This window comes from Microtus pennsylvanicus, chromosome 2 (assembly GCF_037038515.1).
Source record: "Microtus pennsylvanicus isolate mMicPen1 chromosome 2, mMicPen1.hap1, whole genome shotgun sequence".
In the NCBI taxonomy this organism is placed as follows: domain Eukaryota; kingdom Metazoa; phylum Chordata; class Mammalia; order Rodentia; family Cricetidae; genus Microtus; species Microtus pennsylvanicus.
Window position 1 is genome coordinate 123,944,624 of NC_134580.1, and position 24,004 is coordinate 123,968,627.

At 40.2% G+C, this 24,004-nt stretch overlaps 2 protein-coding genes across 2 annotated transcripts in view; one reads left to right on the top strand and one right to left on the bottom strand.

Moving 5' to 3' along the window:
- Positions 1-14,950, top strand: part of Xrn2 (5'-3' exoribonuclease 2) — a 70,016-nt gene extending 55,066 nt beyond the window's left edge. The window contains exons 28-30 of the mRNA XM_075962388.1: positions 6,362-6,425; positions 11,803-11,941; positions 14,426-14,950. Of these exons, the coding sequence (XP_075818503.1) occupies positions 6,362-6,425; positions 11,803-11,941; positions 14,426-14,491 (269 nt within the window). The 3' untranslated portion in view covers positions 14,492-14,950. The remainder of the gene's footprint in view (positions 1-6,361; positions 6,426-11,802; positions 11,942-14,425) is intronic.
- Positions 14,951-20,599: 5,649 nt separating this feature from the next.
- Positions 20,600-22,078, bottom strand: Nkx2-4 (NK2 homeobox 4). Its single transcript, XM_075963848.1, has 2 exons — positions 21,619-22,078; positions 20,600-21,213 (listed from the first exon to the last, which is right to left on the bottom strand). The coding sequence occupies exons 1-2, from the start codon at positions 22,064-22,066 to the stop codon at positions 20,600-20,602; spliced, it is 1,062 nt and encodes a 353-aa protein (XP_075819963.1). The 5' UTR covers positions 22,067-22,078.
- Between the last annotated feature and the right edge of the window lie 1,926 nt (positions 22,079-24,004).

Genomic DNA, 24,004 nt, shown 5'->3' on the forward strand with positions numbered 1-24,004 from the left:
GCATGTGTTCACCATTTAACAGCTCCTTCTATCCCTTATTCATGAAATGCCTAAGGTAGGATAACTTAAAAAAAGATTTTTTTTTCTTTTTTTTTTAAGGCAAGGTTTCTTTGTGTAGCTCTGATTGTCCTGGAACTCACTCTGTAGACTGGACTGGCCTCAAACTCATAGAGATCTACCTGCTTCTGCCTCCTAAGTGCTGGGATTAAAGTCATGTGTTACTACCGCCTGGTCCAATAAAGAAATTTTATCTGGGCTCTTCATTCTGAAAGAGTAGGGTTAAAGAACTTCATTTGTTGCTGAACCTTTTGTTGGCAGAGTCCTAAAACAGTATTGGGCAGCAGGTAGCAAGAGATAGGGATATTTTCTAGGCTTAGTAAATTAACTGTGATTTAGTTATGGGGGGGGGGGCGTGATGATCGTAACCTAATTGTAATCACTCTTTTTTCCTCCCTGTCATTGTCCCTTTATGTCCCGTTCCTTTTTGTTTTTCAGACAAGATCTTAGTATTTTGTACAGGTTTCCCTTAAGGTTTTGGGCTAAAGTGATCCTCCCTTAAGTAGCCTGGGACTCCACCCCCTTAATACCTCACAGTGAGAATCATATTTCAACATGTCATCCTAGAGGGACACTTAAGCCATAACTAACCCAAAGCATTATGTTCCTCAATTTCAGTAACAGCCTACTTCTACTGTGATCTCTTTGGATAGTGTCTGTTAGATACTCACCTTTAACTCTTCTTTTTCCTCAATTTATTATATATTCATAATTATATCACTATTATAACACATTAGATGTGTCTTTTTTTAAAAAAAAAAAAAAAGGTGGCTCAGTGATTAAGAACAGTGGCTTTTCTTCCAGAGGACCCAGGTTCAAGTCACAGTCATCAGTAACCCTAGTTCCAGAGGATTAGGGGAATCTGACATTTCTCTTCTGACCTTCGAGGGCACTGCATGCACATTGTAGACAGACATGTGCAAGTAAACATCCATAACAGATAAATAAAAATAAATAAATCTTTAACACACACACACACACAATAAAGGCCTGATTGTGACTACCAAAAATCAGTTGCACTAGGCATGATAACACACATTTCTAATCCCAGCAGCATTTGGGAGGCTAAGATAGGGGGAGGATTCCACAAATTTGAGGTCAGACTGGGTCACAGAGGGAGACCCTGTCTCAAAGAACAATATAATCTGTCAGACAGTGGTAGTGCACACCTTTAATCCCAGCACTAGGGAGGCAGAGGCAGGCAGATCTCTGGGAGTTCAAGGCCAGCCTGGTCTACAAGAGCGAGTTCCGGGACAGGCACCAAAGCTACAGAGAAACCCTATCTCGAAAAACCAAAAAAAGAAAAAAAAGCTACAGAGAAACCCTGTTCAAAAACAAAAAACAATCCAACACATCTGTGGTGGTTTGACAGAACATGATCCTCAAAAGGATTGACACTATTAGGAGGTGTGGCCTTGATGGTGTAGCTATGGCCCTTTTGGAGGAAGTGTGTAACTGTGGAGGCAGTCTTTGAGGTCTCATATATGTTCAAGCCATGCCCAGTGTCTTAGATCACTCGGCCTAATCAGTTACAGAAATTTCAGCACCATGTCTGCCTGCTTGCCATCATGTAGCACCATGATGATGATGCACTAAACCTCTGAAAATGTAAGCCAGCCCCAATCTAATGTTTTTCCTTATAGAGTTACCATGGTCATGGTGTCTCTTCACAGCAATCCCTAAGACAGCATCCCTATTTGGGAAATGCTACTAGGTCAGTGGTATTTGACTTTGGTGCTTGACTTAACAGGAGTCTTTAAGCTGTAGAAGAGAATCACTCACTATGAAGAAAATCACTCACTAGAAATTTGAAGCTTGAAGCTTTGTCAGAAACTTTTTTATTTTAGTAAAATTGAAGACTAAAACAGCTGGGTAGTGGTGGCATATGTCTTTAATCCCAGAACTTGGGAGGTAGAAGCAGGCAGATCTCTGTGAGTTCCAAGCCATCCTGGTCTACAGTTAGTTTCAGGACAGCTAGGGCTGTTACACAAAAAGAAACCCTATCTCGAAAAAGAAAAAAAACTTAAAGCACTCAATCTTTTTTTGTTTCTAATTTAAAAAATTTTAAATTTAATTAGCCCAGTTCCCCCTCCTGCTTCTCTCACTTCCCATCCACTCCTCCGAGGAGGTAAGGCCTCCCTTGGGGAGTCAACAAAGTCTGGTATATCAAGTTGAGGCAGGACCAGGCACCCCCCCCACCCCCGTATCAAGGCTGAGCAAGGTATCCCATTATAGGAAATAAGCTTCAAAAAACCAGTTCATGCACCCAGGATAAGTCCTGATTCCACTGCCAGCTCTCCCACCCCAACAGATAAGCTACATAACTGTCACACACTCGGAGGGCTTAATTCGGTCCCATAGAGGATCCCCAGCTGTCAATCCAGAGTCAGTGAGCTCCTACTAGCTCAGGTCAGCTGTCTCTGTGGTTTTCTCAGTCATGATCCTGATACCCCCTTGCTCATATAATCCCTCTTCTCCCTCTTCAGCTAAGCTCCAGATGCCCAGCCCAGTGCTTGGCTGTGGATCACTGTATCTGCTTTCATCAGTTACTGGATATAGGTTCTCAGTTCAGGCACCATCTCCACTGTTGCTAGAAGTCTTAGCTGGGGTCATCCTTGTGGATTCCTGGGAATTTCCCTAGCACCTGGTTTCTCCCTAACCCCATAATGGCTTCCTCTATCAAGATATCTCTTTCATTGCTCCCCCTTTCCGTTCTTCCCCCAATTTGGCCATCTTGAGCCCTCATATTTCCATTCCCCATTCCCTTCCTTCTACTCCCTTTGCAGTTTACCCAGGAGATCTTAACTATTCCCATTTCCTGGGGCCCTCCATGTGTGTCCCCTTAGGGTCTACTTTTTACCTAATTTATTTCTCTGGACTAAACCACTGAATCTTAAAAAAATGTTTTTAGTGCCATAATTATTTTCTGTAATACGGTTTAAAATCCACTGAAGATGAACTATTTGGTCAAACTGCTACTTCTACCAACCGTCAGCCATTGGTGTTTCTTACTGTTGGTCTTTAGTTTGCCTTTAATGTGATAGTTTTGAGCTGTAATTGTTCATTTATTGATAACTTGTTGGAGTCAAGTGTAGCCCTGAGCACTCAGTATGAATTAAACATTGAGTTTCTGCATTCCAAAGAACCTGATGTGTGATTCCTCTTCATTTTGGACAGTAAACTTGTCAATTAGCTGCATTTGAAAAGTGATTTGTGATTACTGCAGTCAGTAAACATGGAATCTTTTCTGTGATTGGCACAATGATTAAATAAATTGTCACTTGAAAAGCTAATGGCAAAACTTGGTTGATGTGGCCTTAGAGCTCTAGAAAAGGGATAGGTTTTTAAAGACCAAAGGAAAAAATTAACTGTCTTTTTATTCCCCTTTGTGCTTGTACCTTCTGAAGTGCAATTCATTGTCTCACAGGTTTTTTTCTCCCACTCAAAAAGATCTTCTGTTAGAGCCATACAAATGAATGGTAATAAGTTTGTTTTACTGTCTATTTCATTACTTATCAGCCAGGAAATATTTCTGCTTTATGAATACTTAAGGGCTATGTGTATTACTCAGAGCTACATGGAAAAAAAATGTTTAAAGATAGCTTTGAAAATGTCTCTTTTTTTGTCATTTTTCTTTTTGGATTAAAAACAAAGGATACTTAATAATTATGACAAAAATTTTAAATTTTATATTTGCTCAAGTTTTAGGAAAACATCATGTATTTGCTAATACTGAGATTATGTGGAAAGGGGTTGTTCTTAAAGGGAGGATTAAATATGGAAACACTTGATGTACCAAAAATTGTGACATGGGAATGAGTGTTTATCACCATTTTCTAGAACTTAAATGTAGATTGTTAGGGAGTGCTTAACCTTTGATGCTTATGTAGTTAATTCCAGTTACTGAAAATAATGTTTTCTTAATTTAATGTGCTGCAGGTTTGAATTGAATGTGTGTATTGATGGTGGTAATGGCATTACCCTCTAATTGTACATGTTCTAGGAGAAAATAAATTTCCCCCTTTATTTTCAGAATAAAGTGGTCTAGAAAGTTTATTTTAATGTATATATATATATATATCTTTTTCATTGTCTTCATTTGGTCTGTAAAAGTCAAGTTTCGTGTGAAAGTTTTTCCTAAGTTCCATAGAGAGTATGTATTCTTTGTTTATTAGGGAACATGGAACCAGACTTACAGGGTTAAGTCTTAACATTAAACAAAGGCATGTTTCCGAGGTGAAGTGAAGAAGCCTGCAAAGTGGTGCTAAAGAGGGTCTGAGCAGATTCGTTCTGTTGGCTTTGTTTTGTTTGCTTATCAGACTGTTACCTAATTTTGTACATGTAAAGACATTAAAATGCGACATTTTTTTAAAACATTTTAACTGATTCTTACTAATTTTTGTATGCCATTGAATTTGTCTTCAAGTTTATAAATAATCAGAAAAAGTGCAAATGCTGATTTTTTTTTTTTACTTTCAGTAGACTGCTTTCTCATAAATTGCAACTCATTGAAAATTAACTATGTTTTTAGTAAATCTCACATTTTCCATCTAAGGATTCCATACAAATGAAATAATTGCTGTTCTTGTAAGAATTTCTAGACTTTACCTGTTCAAGATTTTCTTTGGGGCTGAGGTTTAGCTCAGTTGGTAGAGTGCTTGTCTAGCACACAGCCATGGGTTCAGTGTCCCAGCACCATGTGTACCAGGCCTGATGGTGGTACTTACTCTAATCCCCAGTACTCAAAAACTAGAATTAGCAAGGCCAGAAGTTCAAGGTCATCCTTGACTATATAGAGTTTAAGGCTAGGCTAGACCCTGCCTCAAAAAAAAAAAAAGAGATAAAATACAGATTTTTCTGGCAATTTATAGTCTGTAGTAGTGATTCACTCGGGGCCCAATAGGCACCTTTCTTCTCCATTTCTGTAGACTTTATGGTAATAAGCTTCCAAAATTTCCATGGAGGCCTTGAGTTACATTTCATATCTGATAACCAGTGAGAAACCTCTCTGTTATGACTTGGCTTGAGTGCTAGTAATTTTATTATTAAGCAGTAAAACCGGATATAATTCATCTAGAGAGACTGCTTGATTTCCTGGTGAAGAGCATCCTTTCCGTGAAAAAGGAGTGCCTCTTTGACTACTGGAAACCATGCTTGTTGGTATGGATATTTGGGTAGTATGTCCACATCTAGAGAATTGCCTCAGACTGTGGAGATGGAAGAAAGCCCAGAGCAGAGGAGGCCAGCTGTGTCATGTTACAGTCATCAGTTGCCACGCACTTTATTTACTTTGCCCATTTGTGCTCTGTGAAGTTTTTAAAAGTATAATTCTTTTTTTGTAAAACAAAATTGTACATTTTTTGGTTCTTAACTAGGGATAAACTTTTATTTCTTCTTTCCTTTAAGAAATTAATTTTGAAAAGCATAGTTTTGGTTTGTGTTTCCATTAAAATATGGGCCTGAATACATATAGTAAGCTGTGCTGTCCATGGTCTTAGGAGTCTGGAGATAGGTACTGTCCTCACACAGTGAACTCATTACACAGTTTCTGGATCCAGCTGTTTTAATTAGGGTACAGCAGACCCTGCTAAAGGCAGATGGTAACAGCAAGGCTGCCGCCAGGAGCAGTAATTAATTGATTCTGTCCCTCTGAGTGCTTTGAATGTGAATGTCACTCCCTGTCACTCCTGAACAGGAGTTGATGGGTCTTTCCTTTCATGTAATGTTCAGTTTATGGAAGCAGCCATTGCGTTTCTTCTAAGTAGATAAAGTTGCCAGTTCAGATTTGCACTAATCAGGTAGGAGGTTGATGACCAGGAAACTGTAAAAGTGGGTGGTTCTTTCATTAGCTTCTCTTGGTGGTTTGTGTGCTTTCCACTGGACAGTGTCATAGCTGGCACACTCAGAGGAAAGTATCAAAGTGTAGTTGAGTTACTATTACCAGTTCAGTGTGCAGTCATAAACAAGGCCAAGGTCTTCTCTTTTGTGTATAGCATTTAAAATAGACATGTAAAAAGTGTATGTATGTAGTACATAGCCACACAGTATATCAAATGAGAGAAAAGTGTGAGTATGGTCAAGGTTACCAAAACCAACATGTTGGCAACATAGACATAATCAGCAGAAGTCTTTGTTGATTCTGTTGGTTATTTTTACATTCATGGTTAATTCTGATTCTAGCTTGCTTACTTGGTTTACATGTTATCTCATTTCCTTTTCAGGACTTTGAATTATAAACTATGTGGACAGGTGATAGAGAATACTTTAACAAGGCTTCTGTGAACTCCTTCTATTTATTTTCCAGATATGAGGCCCCAGGATTCCTGGCGAGGTCCTCCTCCTCTTTTCCAGCAGCAGAGATTTGACAGGTAATACTAAAGTAAGCATGTTTTAAATGCTGCCTGTATTGACATGGTGTGTGTGTGGGGGGGAGGGGTGTGGTTGGCTGCTTACAAAACCTACCTGGTTTGAAATGATACTTTCCCCCCACTCCAAATAATTTTTCCTACACCTGTTTTTAGGAAATACGAAGTTAATACTTGGAATTAAAATGCTTGTGTTTATATTGTTTCTTGGTTCTCTTGGACTATATTTTATTGAAGCTTTGAGGTACTCTAAAAAATGCAACATAGAGAGCTTAAAATTGTATTAGGTTTTTGTCAGGCTAAACAAATTTCTTTTAAGCAGGGTTGTGCGGTTTAATGAGGCATAACTAATGGTGTTCCACTTTTATCATGTCTGCCAGCAGCACAGCATTAGTACAGACCAGCTATTGATTCTTACTACAGACCTCTTCAAGTCCTAATCAGCTTCTTTGGTACAACTTTTTCAGGGCTGACAGGCCTATTGTAGGGCAGTGTCACTGTAGGTCAGTAGTTATTAGTTGCCACTGAAAACAGTTTCTTCAACTACTTAAGACTGAACTGAATTAAATGCAGAAGGGACTCAGAAGAGGATTATGGGATCTGCGGTCTAATAAGTACCATGGACTAGAAAGAATGTGACATGGTTTAATAACAAGGGATGTTTGACATGTGTTCCTTCATTCATAAGTTCTGTGTTCCTAAGTCAGATTGGACTATCCATGAGAAGTCAGCTGGGCATGTTATGAATAATTTTTAACATCTGTAGGATACTATTTTTAATGATGCTTTAAAATCCAAGCTGGATTTTATTTTGCCAACATCCATAAATGTAAAACTAAATGGAGTCCCATTCCAATTAAGCTTCCTTTTTCACTTTTCCAGTTATCTGTTTTTTTCGTTGCTGAGTTAACCATTTTGATCTGTTCACATCTGTAATGAATGGAGTGTATTAACAAATGGGGCTAGAAATAGTGCTCTTCTTACACAAACACTCAGTAGTTATTCAGATCCTCCAGAATTCTTTCTGTTGTTTAGTTCAAGATTACCACAAAGATTTGTGTAATTCAGCTATTTGCTGATGGTGTCATGCAAGTCATATTTTAAATTTAATACAACTGGTAAGCATATGTTAATGTTTCTAATGTATGTGCTCAAAGTATAGAACATGTATTACTTCATTATCATCAGGGAGCCCAGGCTGGCCTGGAACTTCCAATCCTCCTACCTCCTCCCAAATCTGAGAGAAGAGATTACAGATAAACAACACAACCAAATTAACACGATTTTAAAAGAGAAGTAAAGGGCTAAATTTTTCTAAATTATTAGACTTGGTTTCTTCCTATTGTTTTTCACTTTTTTGCTATGTTAATAACAATTTCTAATGATTATCTTCTGCCGAAGAAGTTTCAGCACTGAATTAACATCTGTTTAAAAATGTGAGTGTATGTTTCTCTCAGCTACCTTCTAAAGGAGATGCTATTAATTTTCATTTTTATGTAAAGTGAAACACATCATTCAGTAGCTTATCCAAGGTCACTCACTCTTCCATGCTATTCTTTACTAAGAAACTTTTTAGTAGAACAGAACTCACCAGACTGTTTACTCTGAGCATAATATAAAGCCACAGCACATCAAAGGAGGTGAAGGATCGGCTTGCACTTCTGAGGCTCCTTCTGTAGTTGCAGCAGCTTTCCTTTCTCTGTGTACACATGTAAAGTATTTCTAAGACCACCGTCTTTGTCCCCTTCTTTGCCCTGTCCATCATTTTCTTGTTCTTATTCTACCCTTACCAACTAGTATTATTAACCTGTCTGACTTTGTGAACCTAGGAAGCTAGGAATGAGTTTTGTATGTATTTTTAGTTGTTTTAGATACTTTAAAGCCATTCCTGAAAGAAAAGGTTAAAGGTAAGCATTTATAGAATCCTTAACTCATGGTTTTTAGGGAAATGGATCTCTACTTTTTAGGTAGGGTTTCACTGTATGGCCATGTTGGTCTACAACTTGCACCTTTGTGTCTCAGTCTCCTGAGTACTAGTGAACGAAACCATTCTATTCATAAATAAAAAGTAAGTTTGAATTCTGCTCTCTTAAACTGTAGCTAATAAGTGGGTACAATCTATTATTCATTTTCATAGTACTTGTCAACTCCAGCTATTCAGACCTTACAAGACAGAGAAGAGGAACCATTTTTCTTTAACAAGAAGTTATGGATAGTAGATGGTGGTAGTCTTATGAGAGCCAAGCTTTTGTAATTCGTAGTTCAGAACATTTCCAGTGCACTAGTTTTGAGTGTTGTTGAAAATCCTATTAGGAAAAAAAAAAAGCTTTTGAATGTATCTTGTTTCCTAAACTTTGATATGTTGTCTTGAATTATTTTTTCGCTTTGTGATAGTAGTACTTTAAATTCATATATTCCTTTGGCCTAAAAATACAGTGAGAGGGCTCAGTGGGTAAAGGCCTCAGCAACCAAGCCTGACAAACCTGATTTATATCCCCATGGTGGAAGAGGAACACTAATCCTTCAACTTATCATCTGACCTTACACACAGGCACACATGCAAATAAATAAATAAACGTCATATCTTTAAAAAGAAATCAGTAAGAGACTTATGTGGTGGCTTACATCTGTAATCTCGGAATTGAGGTGGGTGAGGCAGAAGAATTTGAGTTCAGGGCCTACCAGGGCTGCTTAGACTTAAAAACAAACAAGCCATTCTTCCCCTCCCCCAAACAAAATATTTTGTGTTATGGTGCCAATACTAAGCAGAGTTAGCCTGCATTTTAGTATCTTTTCAACTATCGAAGGTGTTTACTTTAGTTTTTTTTAATTTGTTTTTGGGTTTTTGTTTGTTTTTGTTTTTTACTTGTGGGTGTTCAGTTTAATGATGAAAAAACTTTTCAAAACTGTGATTAAACATAGTACAAACTTAAACTACCCAAATTGGCAGGCTTCATTTAACAACAGGTCTCCAGACCAGTGATTTGGAAACATAAGAGGATTGTTGCCATGGTGGTACCTACTAAGAAGTACCTTGGCTTATAAGTTACCTCCGTTTATATCAACTAACTAGGTTTTATTTTTTTGTTTTTGTTTTTTGAGACAAGGTTTCACTGTGTTGTGTAGCCCTGGCTGTCCTGGAACTCATCCTGTTCCAGGCTGACCTCAAACTCACAGAGATACACCTGCCTCTGCCTCCCAGTTCTGGAATTAAAGGCGTGCACTACCATTGCCTGGCTATAGCTACTAGCTATTATTTATTTGTTTGTTTGTTTGTTTGTTTTGCTTTTATGGGATGGGGTTCTATGTAGCTTTGGCTGTCCTGGAGCTTCCTAAGCAGACCTGGTTGGCCTCAGATTCATAGAATCTGCCTGCCTCTGCCCCCAGAGTGTTGGGAATAAAAGTGTGCACCACCATACCTGTCCTAACTACTAAAAGTGACAGTGGACCGACTTTAGCATTTCCCTCTCACATTTCAGAAACATTTTGTCAGATAACTTTCAGTTTGCTTATATTTGTAAATTAATATAGTTAACATAAAAACGATTGTTTTGTGGTAAATACAGGTGTTTCTGCCATAGACAGAGTGATACTACATACCTACACTGTTTAATTGTTCTTTCTCTTTAAATTTTATTACTGTTGATTTTTATCATAAAAATTATCTTTGAACAAAAATATTAGTGATTATGTTGAACAAAAATAAAAATTTTTTTACTGTGGCTTTATCTTCCAACCTATTTTATAAAACTAAAACGTAAAGTTAATCTTGACTTGTGAACTTTGCACATACATCCCAGCATTGATGATCCTTGATCAGAACCCATTACCATATTACTCATCTATCTGCAGAGGCCGGAAAAGACTATTCTTGTGTGTTCTGAGAACTGTTCTTGTCAATCAGAAGTTGTTTGTACTGACTCTGAATCACATGCAGCATGTTGTATTAGAGCTCTGGTTTCGCCCACTATCTCTAAAGAGTAGCTTTGGCTAGGTCGCCAGGAGCTGTTGTCTTTGAACTGTTACACAAGAATAATTACTTTTCATTTTTGTTGTTTTGTTTTTAAGAAGGCTTGTTGTAAGTGGTGAGTAAAGAGAGGATGGATTCAGATGAATAACTAGCTCTAAGAATGAGGCCATCACCAAGTGATCCCAACTTCAGGCTTTTATGCCTAAGATTTTCTCTCCATGCTGATATTGTTATAGTGATGCTGGCCAGTCAGAGCCTTAGTGAATGCAAAATTTTACTAAATTCTTCCTATCATCATCTGTGGCCCCAAGGTTTCTAATGTTAAAGTACACAGGAACGTTTTGCTTCTTTTTATTTTTCTCCTGATTAAAATAAAAGTTGAAAGTGAATACTGAGAAAGTTCCACTTTAAATGGTGATTATTGCCTTTAGAAATATCTTTTGCTACATTGTTGATGTGACAGCTTTTAATTAAGTTATGATTTAATGCCTTCTACCTGTTGTATATCTAAAGTTAAAATAGGCACTTGAAGACAATTAAAACATGTCTTTCAACTAGTAATCTGGGACAGCAAACTGGTTTATAATAGCTGTTGAATCTACGTTCCCATGTAAACTGTACACCAAATGCCAGTCAGCCCATGCCAATTAGTGCTCATGTTGCTAGGTCACCATGGTCAATTGAAAACTGCATCAATAGAACTTGAAAAGGTTTCTTCACGATCAGACCTTCTGACATATTGAGCAGAATAATGGATGGGAAAAAACAGCCAAATTCCCTACCCTGGATTCAAAATACTCAGCAGTAAGAATTCACTTGCAACCTGCAATTAACTAGAAAGAATAGAATCTAAGAACGAGTCTGGACATTTTGAAAATAAAGCCTCTTTCTCTTACTTGTACATGTTTACTCTTGGACAGCTTCATAAATGTAGCCTGCCAGCTTGCCGGGATCTAGAGCTTCAAATGATAAAAAGAAACTTTATATTTACAACTTTATATATACAAAAATATTTTGTATAAATTAATCACCTAACTTTAAACATCCTCATTTTAAAAAATTATTATTTTTGTGTGTGTGCACACTAATGTGGCAGGGTGTGTGTTTCACATTGCATACATGAAAGTTCCAGCTTGGGTCCTGGGTATTGAACTTGGGTCATCAGACTTGTAAGACGTGCACTTGAGCTATCTCATTATGTCTAAACATTCCTTTTAATAAGCTGTGGTGCTTTATGAAATACAGTTCACTGCTCTGGTTACAAGAGACATAAAGGCCACCATATTGTATATTCTATATAACAAATCTAGGCAAATTGGGTTGTCCTAAAATTTGGAGGAGACAACCTGCCTTTTTAGGCTTATGCTGTAAAGCAGGCTTCACTTCTGATATAATTATGTCTTTCTACAGAAGTGTCGGAGCTGAACCTCTGCTGCCGTGGAACCGGATGCTCCAAACCCAAAATGCAGCTTTTCAGCCAAACCAGTACCAGATGCTGGCTGGGCCTGGAGGTTATCCACCCAGACGTGATGATCGAGGAGGGAGACAGGTAATAAATACACGTGGGCTGTAGAGGAAAAGCAGCATATTGATCACTGCTAAGCTTCTTAGGACTTAATACTTTCTTACTAGTATTTCTGGAGAAAATATTAATAGAGTAGTTCAACTTTTGTCACTGTTAAAAATGCATCTAAGGGAAGTTCCTCACCTAAGTAGTTTATACATGGGCAATGCTCAAGAATCCCAGCCTACAAGCCCCCTTTATCATAGCAGTCAGTAGTGATTAGCATGAGTCACAGTCACCAAAACACTTCTTTTTATCTTGGAGAATACCATTCTCTAATATAAACTAGATCCTTCATTAACAAACGAAGACTGACTGGAAGCTGAAAAAATAAATAAATAAAAAACATCCTATCTGTTTACCAGTTGTCTTTATTCATCTTAGAATTCTTATCTGATTCATCATTGAGTCCTTCTTGTGGAAGCAAATCTTTCTTTGATGATTTTCTACACATTTTTATACTAAATGCAAAGTGCCATGTGATTCTAATGAACACTACAATTTATAGAGAAATTGAGATGATACTAGTTTTTTTTTTGTTTTGTTTTTTTAAATTCCACCCAGTCTTAGCAACATTTAAGGCTAGGATCTACTTAACATATTTTCTCCTAGCAATTTGATACCCTGGACAGAATTTATACGCACTTTAACCCGTGGTAGAGAACAGGATTGGGATGATGCAACTCAGAGAGCGTAGTGTTCCTGGAATTGGGCACCTGCAGTGATGTGAAGGGGTTTTAAGTTTTAAATTGTATGCCTGGTGTTGCCTCTGGGCCTTTTGTAGTGCTTTGTGTATTGATTTTCTAATTGTGCCCCTCTTAAATTTAAGATCTCTGACATATAAGGAAAACTTGTCTGTTTCAACCTTACAAGAAAGTAGTCACCTTAATTGCTTATACTTAATTCCTTTCGAGAAAATTTTGTTACAGTTCATTAAAATCGTTTCATAGAATTTTACTTTTAATTTGTCCACCCAACATCTTTGAAAAATCACATCAGGAAATTGCTGCTCTGTGCTACTGGGGTTTAGATGGCACTGGTCAATTAAAATAACAGCATTTTTTAAATGAAGACATTTAGAACTGAAGAAACCTTGGAGAATGTCATGTCCAATCACTTCATTTTGCAGGTCAGGAACTGAAAGCCTGTAACCTCATAGTTTGGAGCAGAGCTGGGGACACTGAATCCCAGTCCATCTTCTTGCCTCTGCAAAAGGCCAAGGAGATTTTTCTTTTCAAGGAACTCTGCTGTTAGAAGAGGTGGAATTATTCACTGGGAAGATAAATAAACAAGTTGGAAGACTTTTTTAGAAAATATACTCATTCTTTTCAGTCTTATTTCTACTTAGTTTTTTTTTTTTTAAATCACAACTAATAAAGTTACAATATGTTATTACAGAGAGTCATGCCCATGCCTTCAAATTTTTAGTGACATCGATATGTCTAAACAAAGATCTCTCATACTATGTAGTGTAAACTGCTTAAGTGACAAATGGAACCCCTGTGCTCCTAAATAGAAATTTTTTTATTTCTTTTGGAATCAAACCCAGTACCACACTCACTTCACAAATGCTCTTACCACTGAGATATATTCCCAACCATACAAATTATTAAGAAATTATTTATGTACAGAAACGGTTTTCCAAGTGTAATTATGTAATAACTTTATTACTTAATGTTTTTCATTGAACAAAAAATATATTCCTAAATAATTGGTCTTTAGGCCTCAGTAAATCTCTTCCTTTGCTTAAATAAGCGACTTTTCTGCCAAGTGCTCAGAATGGTAGGAAATTTGTAAAGCACTGTCTCTACAGCATGCATAATACCTGTGCAGGCTCAGACCAGACACAATCCCAGCATGGAGAGGGGAGGCTGGACACAAAGTCCTTAGTTAAGGACCTACTGGCAGCTGATAGCCACTGGGAGAGAGGGAAAGTAGTGGTGGGTTTTGTTGTTGCTGCTCTTTGTTTGCTTTAAGGGTGTGGATCCTGGTGGGTTGACCAGTCTTCAGTGAAGGCCACATAGCCAGAGTATGTGGGCAGCACAAACTATACTTGATGAGTTAAAAAAAAAAAATAAAGACACAATGTTGAGTGGTTTGAGAGGAGTAGGGGAAGGGGATGAATATGATCAAAATACGTTGTTTGAAAATTTTAAAGAACTAATAAAAATTAAAAAGACCTCACTGTACATATTTACAAGAAACATTTCATTGTTCTTTTGTATTATAGGGAATTTCTTAGATGTGGTTATTAATGCCTGTTGGGTACTCATTCAGCCTTTGTGTGTCTCCAGCTTTGTAACAAGCTATGTTAGAGCTGTAGGCTTAGAGCACATACTTACAAAGACTTCCCATTCCCGTGTGATGTACCTTAAACAATCTACTTCTTCAGGATGTGCTTTTCCACAGAGATGTAAGGTGATTAGGCATATTAATCCAGAAGATAAACTTTCTTTTGTTTACTTTCAGGGATATCCCAGAGATGGAAGGAAATACCCTTTGCCACCACCCTCAGGAAGATACAGTTGGAATTAGGCTTTTGTAAAGCTTTCCCAAATCATTTCACTATTATATACTTCTATGCTATTTGTGGAAAGATTTCTTTCTCAAGTAGTAGTTTTTAATAAAACCACAGTACTTTGTGTATTTCTTTTAACTGTGTGTATATTTTTACTGATCTGATCCCACTGTTTTATGTTGCTTCCCAGAGATGTGTGTTGCATAATACAGTGTGTCTGAATTTATTATAGCTTGTAAACACATTCGATGAAATTAGGAGTCCTGGGTTTTCATTATGGTTAAAATTCAAACCAGCTCTGTGCTGATTTTGACAGACATGAATAATTAGGTATGAACATTTGAACTGCACATTCAGCAGACTAGAGCATATGTTGTTCAGAATTCCTTTGGAAGCATTTCATTAAAGTACTTGTCTTATAGAAATTTGTGGACTTTAGTAAAAAAAAATAAAAATAAAGCTAAATTTTAAAGCTCTGGTTACTTGTGTTCTTTATTTCAGCTGAAAGTCTTAGCTTAAATGCCTTTTTTGTTAAGTCAACTTTTACAGAAAACAGTTGCTACAATTAGATGTCAAAAGCAAGTCGGGGCAAAGATTTGAAAAGGATACGGTCACCACTTCAACAGAAGCATTTATTAGCATGTTAATAACACATCTTTAATTATTTACAATTTTACAAATTTCATACTTGTTTTCTGGTTTTAAGGACTTCTAAAAGTTTAGGGACCATCTAAAACTTTCAAGCTGAAATTTTAATTTACAACTAAACAATCTATACTTAGCATATTTAAAATGGAATTTCACAGTAGAATTGAATTTGAACTCTTCCTTCCTTTCATTTGAGCACAGTAAGACTCTAAATGTGTGTGCAGTTCACACACAGCATTTTCATTTAATTACCAAAACAAATGTAAGACAGGACACCAGCCTGTAACTGAAGCTTTGTCTCAGTTTTTCTATCATAGCCTAAGCTTGTAAGGTAAGATTTCTCTTTGACCTTCTGACTTAGGACTTTTTTGCTTTAATACACAGCTAAAGCACACTTGTTAATCTTTGCTTATGTGGGGGAAATCCACCTTATCTTTGAATAGACAGGCATTTTGAAGCTGTTGAGTCCATTGCTGATGCTGTGAAAGCAGCATCCTTTTGTTAAAAACAGAGTCTCCATTAGGAATTGTCGGCCTTTGTATGTTACCCTTACTCCACATAGTAATGAATCCTACTACTAATTTCTCTCATTTTCCAAATATTAAAGCTGTCTAGTCCTCTAAATAAAGTACTGTGTATTCCAATAGTTTCATGTGCACACCAAATCCACACTAATTCTGTTTATTTACCCAATTCCTTGGTTTTGGTTTAGTTTTTAAATTCTGTTTTGACTGACAGATCCTGAAGAAGTCTAAGCAGAAGGCCTAATGAGTTAGCTGACACTGGATTCCCTCTTTTGAAACAGGTGTGTCCTGAGAACATCTGCCCAGCTCCTGAATGCTCTTCCTCCTCCCCAACACTTACTGAGTTGTATTTCATTTAAAGTGCTGTTTAAATCTTTCAAGTGGGATATTTACAGCTGTAAATTCCATCTAAGTCCTCGTGTTTCAGGCAACAGGCTAGTTTTGTTACTTGTATTCCATTATGTTACCTTTAAGGCACCTTTTTTCAGGGTCTCATTAAATTGTGTTAAGTCAGTGCCTGTAAACATCTCCTAAGAGAACCTAGTAAGGAGCAAGCAACTTCCTTATCCCTACAGTACCAAGAGGGTGATGTAAAAGTACAAAGCCACCTTTGAATCAGTATTAGATTGCCTTTTAGCTTTCAAAGGCAAACGGTATAATGACCCGTAGGTTAATTTCCTTGCAAAGACATGGGACAACATAACAGGGCTGACCAGTTGTAGGGATCCACCTACCTCTGGATGGAGGTCAGATGCTCAGGTTTGGCTAGGATGAAGAGCTAGGACACAAGTATTTCACAGTTGAGCCTGAGCTGGTGGCAGTGCCCGGGAGCAGCAGGTTGGCAGGGCTAAGGAGAGTGAGCTACCCCTCATAGTCAAAGTGGCCTCTCTGTGGAATCTGGAAGCTGCAGTCATTGGCCCCTGGGTTCTGACGCCCCACAGTCTCAAGGATCTCAAAGCCTGGCCAGGAGCAGGCAGACTGGCAGTGTTGAGTAGGGTAGGTGTGGGGAATTTCAGACCTTCCACCTTGGGAGCCTTGTAGCATCATCACTCCCTGGATGCAGTCTCAACCTGCAGTTCCATCCTTTCAATTCTCCAGGCAAGTGCACTGAACCTGTAAGAAAATCAGAAACAGCCTCCACCTCTGCCCCAGGTTTCTGTTTAAAATTCAAAGTCTTGATTGTTAACTAAATTTAGCTGTGTCTAGAAATCTAAAATCTGGACGTTCTCCAGAGTTAATTTGTCCCCAAAGGCCACAGAGTGGCTTTGTATCACTATATTCTCAAGACTTCATGTTCACTCTAAAAGGGTCAGAAAGCTAAGGTGCCATCAACTGTATTCCTGGTGACCAAGTCCTCCATTTCTAACCAGGAAAAAGGTCAAAGAACAGATGAAATAACAAGTGGCCAATTCTTGAAATATGCATCCTTCACTCAGCATTGATTCCAATAGATGTGGCTGTTTTTCTATACTGTTTATGGAACTGGGGTAAAAGAACAGCATGCTTTAATTTGTATTCACTGCTGCAAAATTGTGCACTTTTAGCCTAAACAGTATTAATGGTTTTTTTTTTTTAGAAGCTACCTTAACAAATACTGAGGTTACAGTTTTTTTTTTTTTTTGGAACAGCATTTTATTCCACTTCAGATAAACATTCTAAAGCAAAACTAAACAAAACCAAAAGCTGTCAGAAACTTGCATCACTATTAAAATTAGTAAAAGCATTCTGGAGATCACAGAGAAATCTCCATACTCATTGGAGGGAAGAGCTCTAGGTGACGTGGATTTGGTTTCCCAGTCTGGATCTCTGAAATTTCCCCAGATACTCACCAATTCTCACTAACAGTAAAGAGGTGTCTTATGTTTTACAAATGTATACAAGTTCTCTGTCTCTCTGGGCTTGTGGATAGCAAAAACAGTGTTATTAAAAAAAAACAAACAAACCTAAATTCAAACAACATACAGGGGTTCACCACGATACTCTGGTATTAAATGGCAGGGGAATATTGTCTGTGCTTTGTATCTGAACTGGAATTTATATTGCCATCACATAATGCATTACTTTCTCAAATGCACAAGTTGATATCTAAAAATCAAATCTATACGTCTTTATATAATTATGGTCCAGAAATTCATGTTTAGAGCCATTATTGTTCACTGTGGAAGGTGTGTGCATTTAGTGAGCAGGATTGAGTCTCTGATTTGCTTTAAATTGAAAGTAAACAGCTACTAGCAGAATGGAGTGTGAACACATCTGTGTTGATTAACTACTTGTTCTGACCTTTAGATTGTGGTTCTAAGCAAAGCCTTAAATAGGACAACTGGGTTACACTCCCACCCTTGCATATACAAAACATCCTTCTTGTGTCCTTCAAAATTGAACACTCTCATACTTCAATTTACATCCTAATGAAGATGACATGGAAGTACCTGCAATCCCTGCCGTGACTCCCTGCAACTTTCATTCTGCATTTTGGTTTCCACCCTTCTGCTGGAAAAGATGTTAGATCCCAAAATGTATTGCAAAATGCCACGTCTGCAGAGTTAGCATTTCTGAAAGCCGGTTTTGCTATGGCCTCTGCTCAACTTAGAGAGGGCTTTGTTCCACCCAGCCCCTGCTTCAGTTCTCCCTCTTGGTTGTGGAGACACTTATCCTCCTCTTCAGTTAATGAGTTTCACCTAGTCTAGCCGTTTGTATTTTTATAAAAGGTTTGTGAAGCACCAACTGCAAAAGAAGAAAAAGGCTCTTGCTTTGCATTAATCAGAAAGTGGAATTCTATAGTAAAAACATTTCTTTCAATGTTTCAGGAATCAAACCTTTTCCTAATGTCAGGATGTGCTCAGTAAGTCTCTGGTGTAGAATGTTAAGCCCTCTGCAGCAATTACCTCAAGCTTGGGGTTTTTACTACTTAAGAGAATGCTGACTGGAAAAAGATATGACTACAGTAAATATACTTTCAGAAAATGGTGAATGGAAAAAGATTGTTTGCTCCTGGTGACATTATTTTTAGTAGAGTTCATTTAATTTAAAGGATTCTTTGTTCTGGAAATAAGTTATCTAGGGAAAAAAAAACTGTTACAGGTTTATTTTCCTGAAGGGTATCACTGGATGCCCATGGACCATAAAGCTATTGTTTTTGTAAGTGTTGCTCTGTAAATATAAAATAAAAAAGCAAACTGTGTATATTTTTAAAACATGTTTTTAGAAGTAATATAGTCAAACTGATGAAAACAAAGCACTCAATCGCAGCACATCAGTGATAGCTTCACCCGCGAGATTAGCGCTGACTTCTGAAGTCAGTCTGCTAATAATGTAGAAACTCATGCTGGGAGTTTTTTCTGTATGTTTATCACACCATTTTTTTTGACTAATTTATCTATTGAAATGCTTTAAAATTAAATCTCATCCTCCAAAAATGCACATTGGTGGTTTGATAAGACAATCTCTGCTCCATAGTCCCTTCTCTTGCAGTAAAAGGAATTAGAGTTTTTATTTTTTAAAGGAGGATTTACTTTATGAAGTACGTTTTGGAGAAAGTTCTTTGACTTCTATGTACCTTCCTATAAATTTACTTTGAATTTTCCAGAAAAAAAATGCTCAAGCCATAAAAGGAAATCGAATGTTTCAGTCTCAAATTTGTTCTAAAAACTCAAATGCAGAAGAGGTTTGGGGTCTCTAGTGGCCTCTGTTTTGATCGTTTGAAAGTACATTTTGCCCATTTTACTTAACTTCCATTAACTATAAGTTTACACTATTCAGTCAGCTTTAATTTCCTCCATTATGATTATTTTAATAGTGAATAAATGAGCTGTGTTTGCCACACTCTGCCAAAAGGAAAAAGAAAAAATCCCTACACCACTTAAGAAAAAGAAATGACCCCTTAACTTTTAGGGAAAAAATACTTATTTTTTAAAAGTTATATTTAAATATTCATTTGAAGTATTGGAAATATAAATTGGCATATTAAAGAGTAAATACATTTCTCTGTACAATAAAATTGGTACAACTCAAGTTCTAAATATTATGGAAAAGTATAATCTTAATTTTCTGTATAACTTGATTACAATTATTGACATGTTTTAAAATAGACTGATAGTAAGTAATATTGGCAATTTTACTTGTTTGTTTTAGTACCTTGTCGAGGAGTTCAAATTCAGGCAAAAATACTTTAAAGTGAATAAATACCATGTTTATAGAAGGAGATGCTATATTCATCAGTTAATTTGGAAAGACCAGATTCTATATAAAAATTATTTTACAACGCTTTTTATGATGAGCTTCATCTTGGGGGTGGGATTGTGGTCCTCTAGAAAAAAAATAGTTACTTGGTTGTCTAATAATGAACATGATATTTTAAAATCAGCATTTAATGTAAAAACAGTAACGATCCATATAATTAGTATTTCGATTCTTTTTATTCCATTGCTCTATTTTACCCAAATGGCAGTGATTCCTCGGCAATCATGTTGCTGTGTATATGATCCACTTTGGGCTACAATTCAATTTACTTTCAATCAAGCATTAACGAAATTGCACTTAAGGGAGGGGCTTTGCAAATTAATCTCCCAAAATAAATTCCACTTCAAGGATTCATCGTGAAAGCTGGTTGATTTATAGAGATACAAACACCAACAAAAGTTTCCAACTTCTAAAACTCTGAGAGAGCTTTGGTTAGGAACGTGGTGAATGTGGATCCCGTCAGTTCTTCACATAACTTAGAAACTTCCGAAAGAAGGGAAATCACCACCTCAAAGTGTGGTGTCACATTATTCGGTCCTGGGCTGTAGCCTTCTCCCACCCCCAGCCAAGAGGTTCAAAGCAGCCTGAGCCTCTGCGCGACTCCTTCGTCCTGATCTCCATGCACTAAAGGCTCAGCTTCTGTACATTTTCCCCCATCCGTTCTTGCAGTTTCTTGGCAGATCCTGCCAGTCGCAGGCAGACCCCCGGGGCTCATCACCACGTCCTGCCATAGAGCAGGTTGGCGCCGAGGACGCCTCCGCCGTAGTCCCCGGTAGCCGCGTCCAGAGCCGCTAAGCCACCCCCGGGACCGTGCAGCGCGGGCGGACTGGGCGACAGCTCCTCCAGCTCCGGGCCGGGCGTCGGGGCCTGCGGCTGCTGGCCTCCCTGGCCAGGCGTCGGGGTGCCCGCGCCGTTCTGGCACGGCTTGCCGTCCTTCACTAGCACGGGTACGGCCACGCGGCGCGGCGACGGCGGCGGCGGCGGCGGCGGGGGACCCAGGCCGCCCTCCTGTTGCAGCTGCTGCGCCGCCTTGTCCTTGGCTTGTCGCTTCATCTTGTAGCGATGGTTCTGGAACCAGATCTTGACCTGCGTGGGCGTCAGGTGGATCATGCTGGCCAGGTGCTCGCGCTCGGGCGCCGACAGGTACTTCTGCTGCTTGAAGCGCCGCTCCAGCTCGTAGACCTGCGCTTGCGAGAAGAGCACTCGGCGCTTCCTTCGCGGCGCGGCCGCGTGCAGTGGCGCGAGCGACTTGGCGGCGTCCGCGATGCCGGTCAGCGAACCCATGCCGGCCACGTTCACGCCCGCCGACGGCCCCATGAACCTGGAGACTGGGGAGGGGGCCCAAGAAGGATGGCCGGTGAGCCCCGGGCCCGCGGGCACCGCTCCCGCCGTCGCCCCCCTCGCTTTGCGGGACGGCACGGGTCCCCCGACTGCCTCGCAGGTCCCCAAGAGCGCCGCGGCCCGCGCCCCGCACCTTCCGCGCGCCCAGGGGCCCGGCCAGTCCCGCGTGCCCCGGGGGGCTCCCAGGAACCCCCGCGCGCCCCAGGCCGCCCCGCGCGTCTCCGGCCGTGACCCAGAACCCCTCACGAGCCCTAGGCCGCGTCCCAGGACCCCCCGCGCGCCGGCCCTCGGGCGCTGCTGACTGGAACGCCAGCACCCTGGCGCCCCAGCTGTGGCGGGAAAAGCCCGCGCCGCCCGCTCGCCCTCAGTCCCGCGCTTCTGGCCCCGCTCACTTGACGAGTAGCGCGGGTCCGTGTTGGCGCCGTACCAGCCGGTGGCCGCGGCTGCCGCGCCGCCCCGCATGCCGTCCGTGTAGGCGGGCAGCTCACCCATGTTGCCCAGGCCGCCGTTGCAGTAGCTGCCCATGGCGCTGTGCGGGAACTGCGAGACGCCCGGCGGCATGTGGTAAGTAGCGGCCGCCGCCGCCGCCGCTGCCGCCGCCGCCGCCGCCGCGGCCGCGTTGTGTCCCGCCATGGCGTGGGCCGGCTGCATGCCCGCCACGGCCGCAGCCTGCGAGGAGGGGCCGGGCGGCGGCGCGCGGTAGGCGGCGGCCCCCAGGGGCGTCCCCAGACCGGGCGGCGCGCCGTCCATGACGCCGCCGAACTTCTTATAGGTCTCCTCGATGGGGCTCAGGATGTCGGACACGGAGAAGGGCGTCGTGTGCTTGGGGCTCAACGACATGGCTCGGCGGACGGCCAGGTAGGGGGGCCCGGGACGAGCGCGGGCGGGCGGGACGCGGCGGCAGCTCGTCGCCGCCACCTCGGCCCGGCGGCAGCGCCAGTGGTGAGCTGTCCGCGGCGCGGCGAGCCCCCGAGCTGCGGAATCTCTGGTTTATTTTAGTCCAGCGCCAGGTTTACGACAGACTCGGGGGGCGGAGCAACATCCCCTACGAGCAAACAATGGTCATTGACATCTTTTTCTCTCACCCCCCTTCCCCATAACGGAGGCAAAAAAGGTAAAGGGCCAGTTGAATGTTTCTTGAAAAGATCACACCCCTTTGCGATCTTCATCCTTCGCACTTCTGCCGGGGTTACCTTCGCCCTCGAGAAATAGAAACTCCGAGGCCAGTGAAAGACGCCACTCTTGTTTCATTCAGACTGGGAGTTTTCCTAAAGTGACTTTATAACAAACTTCAGTATAAAGTCGAGGGTGAGGGGGGACGACCAGCTGTAAAGTTTGGGAGGGGGATGGTTTATAGGGCTCACCTCCTTTCCAGCTACTAGCCCCTCACTGGCTCCATCATCTAAAGTGTTAAAAAAAAGGGGGCTCTTGGGTCCCACCATAAGAGCGCATAAAGAGAAGAGGTACAATGACCGTCCTCTGCCATTGTAGGGCTCCCTAATTTATGCATCGTTAGATCCTTTAAAGCATCATTTTGTAGGCAACCTAACGGACACTTCCAAATTAGCTCAAAGTATCCAAATCCAAAGAAGAGAGACAACACACAGAGAGATACTGGCTAACAGAGATGCTGGCTTGTAAGTATGCTGTTCCTACTCTCAGGATGGAAATTGAACAAGAGAAAGTGTATTTGCTAAAAATGTTTCATATTTAATTTGCACCTCCATTGCCGCTGCCTTTCCTTTGTTCACGTCCCCAGAATCTGATTTAGGATTTCTTCTTCTGTCTCTACCCGGGGAGAGAGAGAGGGAGAGGGAGGGAAGGAGAGGGAGAGAGAGAGAGAGAGAGAGAGAGAGAGAGAGAGAGAGAGAGAGAGAGAGAGAGAGATTGAGATTGATTTTACTTGTTTGTAATGGATCTTTTTGGTGGTGGTGGGAAAATAATCTGTTGAAGAAATATGAAAATAAAGAAGGATGCAGAAAGCAGGTAAAAATGGCAGCTCCTCTTGAAATATGCAAACCTGTAAGCTGGTTTTCAAAAATTGTCATCTCTTGGTTTACAAATGTTCTTAAATGACAAAGAACTTACACCTTATGAACTTACACCAAATGCTGAACAAGACAAAAGACAAAGAAGTGTGCTGGCATGGGTAAAATTTGAAAACATGAAGAAGAGAAGGAAACAAAGACAGTTTTTAAAGTTTTCCTGGAAGCTGGAGTAGAAGAAAGAAGCATGTTTCTTAAGCAAGATTTTATTGTGTCTAATAACAAAAGGATAACTACCAAAGTTTAACCTGGCAGCACGTGTCTGTGTCTTGAAGATCTGAACAGTTCAGCATTATCTTTTTCTTGGTTTCAGCTCTGTGGGTTGAATGTTCTTGGTGATTTTGTCTTATTATTTTAATCAGGAATTGTGTTCATTTCAGTACACTTTTGCAAAGAATCTGCCCTTAGTAGGGAGAAAAGGACCATATGATCACTCATGGAAAGAAAGTACCAACCTTAGTGGTGGTTAATATTTTGAAACACTTACTGTGGTACAAAATGCCAGGCTCTACCAGCTGTTTACAGTCATCAGTTATTGTCTTAACAAGATTGATGTTGATGCAGTCCAGCATGGTGCTACCTTTACAGGTCTTTCTTGAACTTGAGACACTTGAGCTTGCACTGGAACTGCTTCCTTATATTTCTAAGACTAATGATATACAAAGAAGTCAGGGAGAATGAGGGAGGGAAGGAGGAAGGAGAGAGAGAAAGAGAAGAGAGAGAGAGAGAGAGA

Bases quoted from the DNA above. Each gene is read 5' to 3' on its own strand.
- Nkx2-4 (XM_075963848.1), bottom strand. From the start codon at position 22,066: ATGTCGTTGAGCCCCAAGCACACGACGCCCTTCTCCGTGTCCGACATC. The intron at 21,214-21,618 runs GTGAGCGGGGCC...CCCCCTCCCCAG, and splicing joins GGACCCGCGCTACTCGTCAA to TCTCCAGGTTCATGGGGCCG.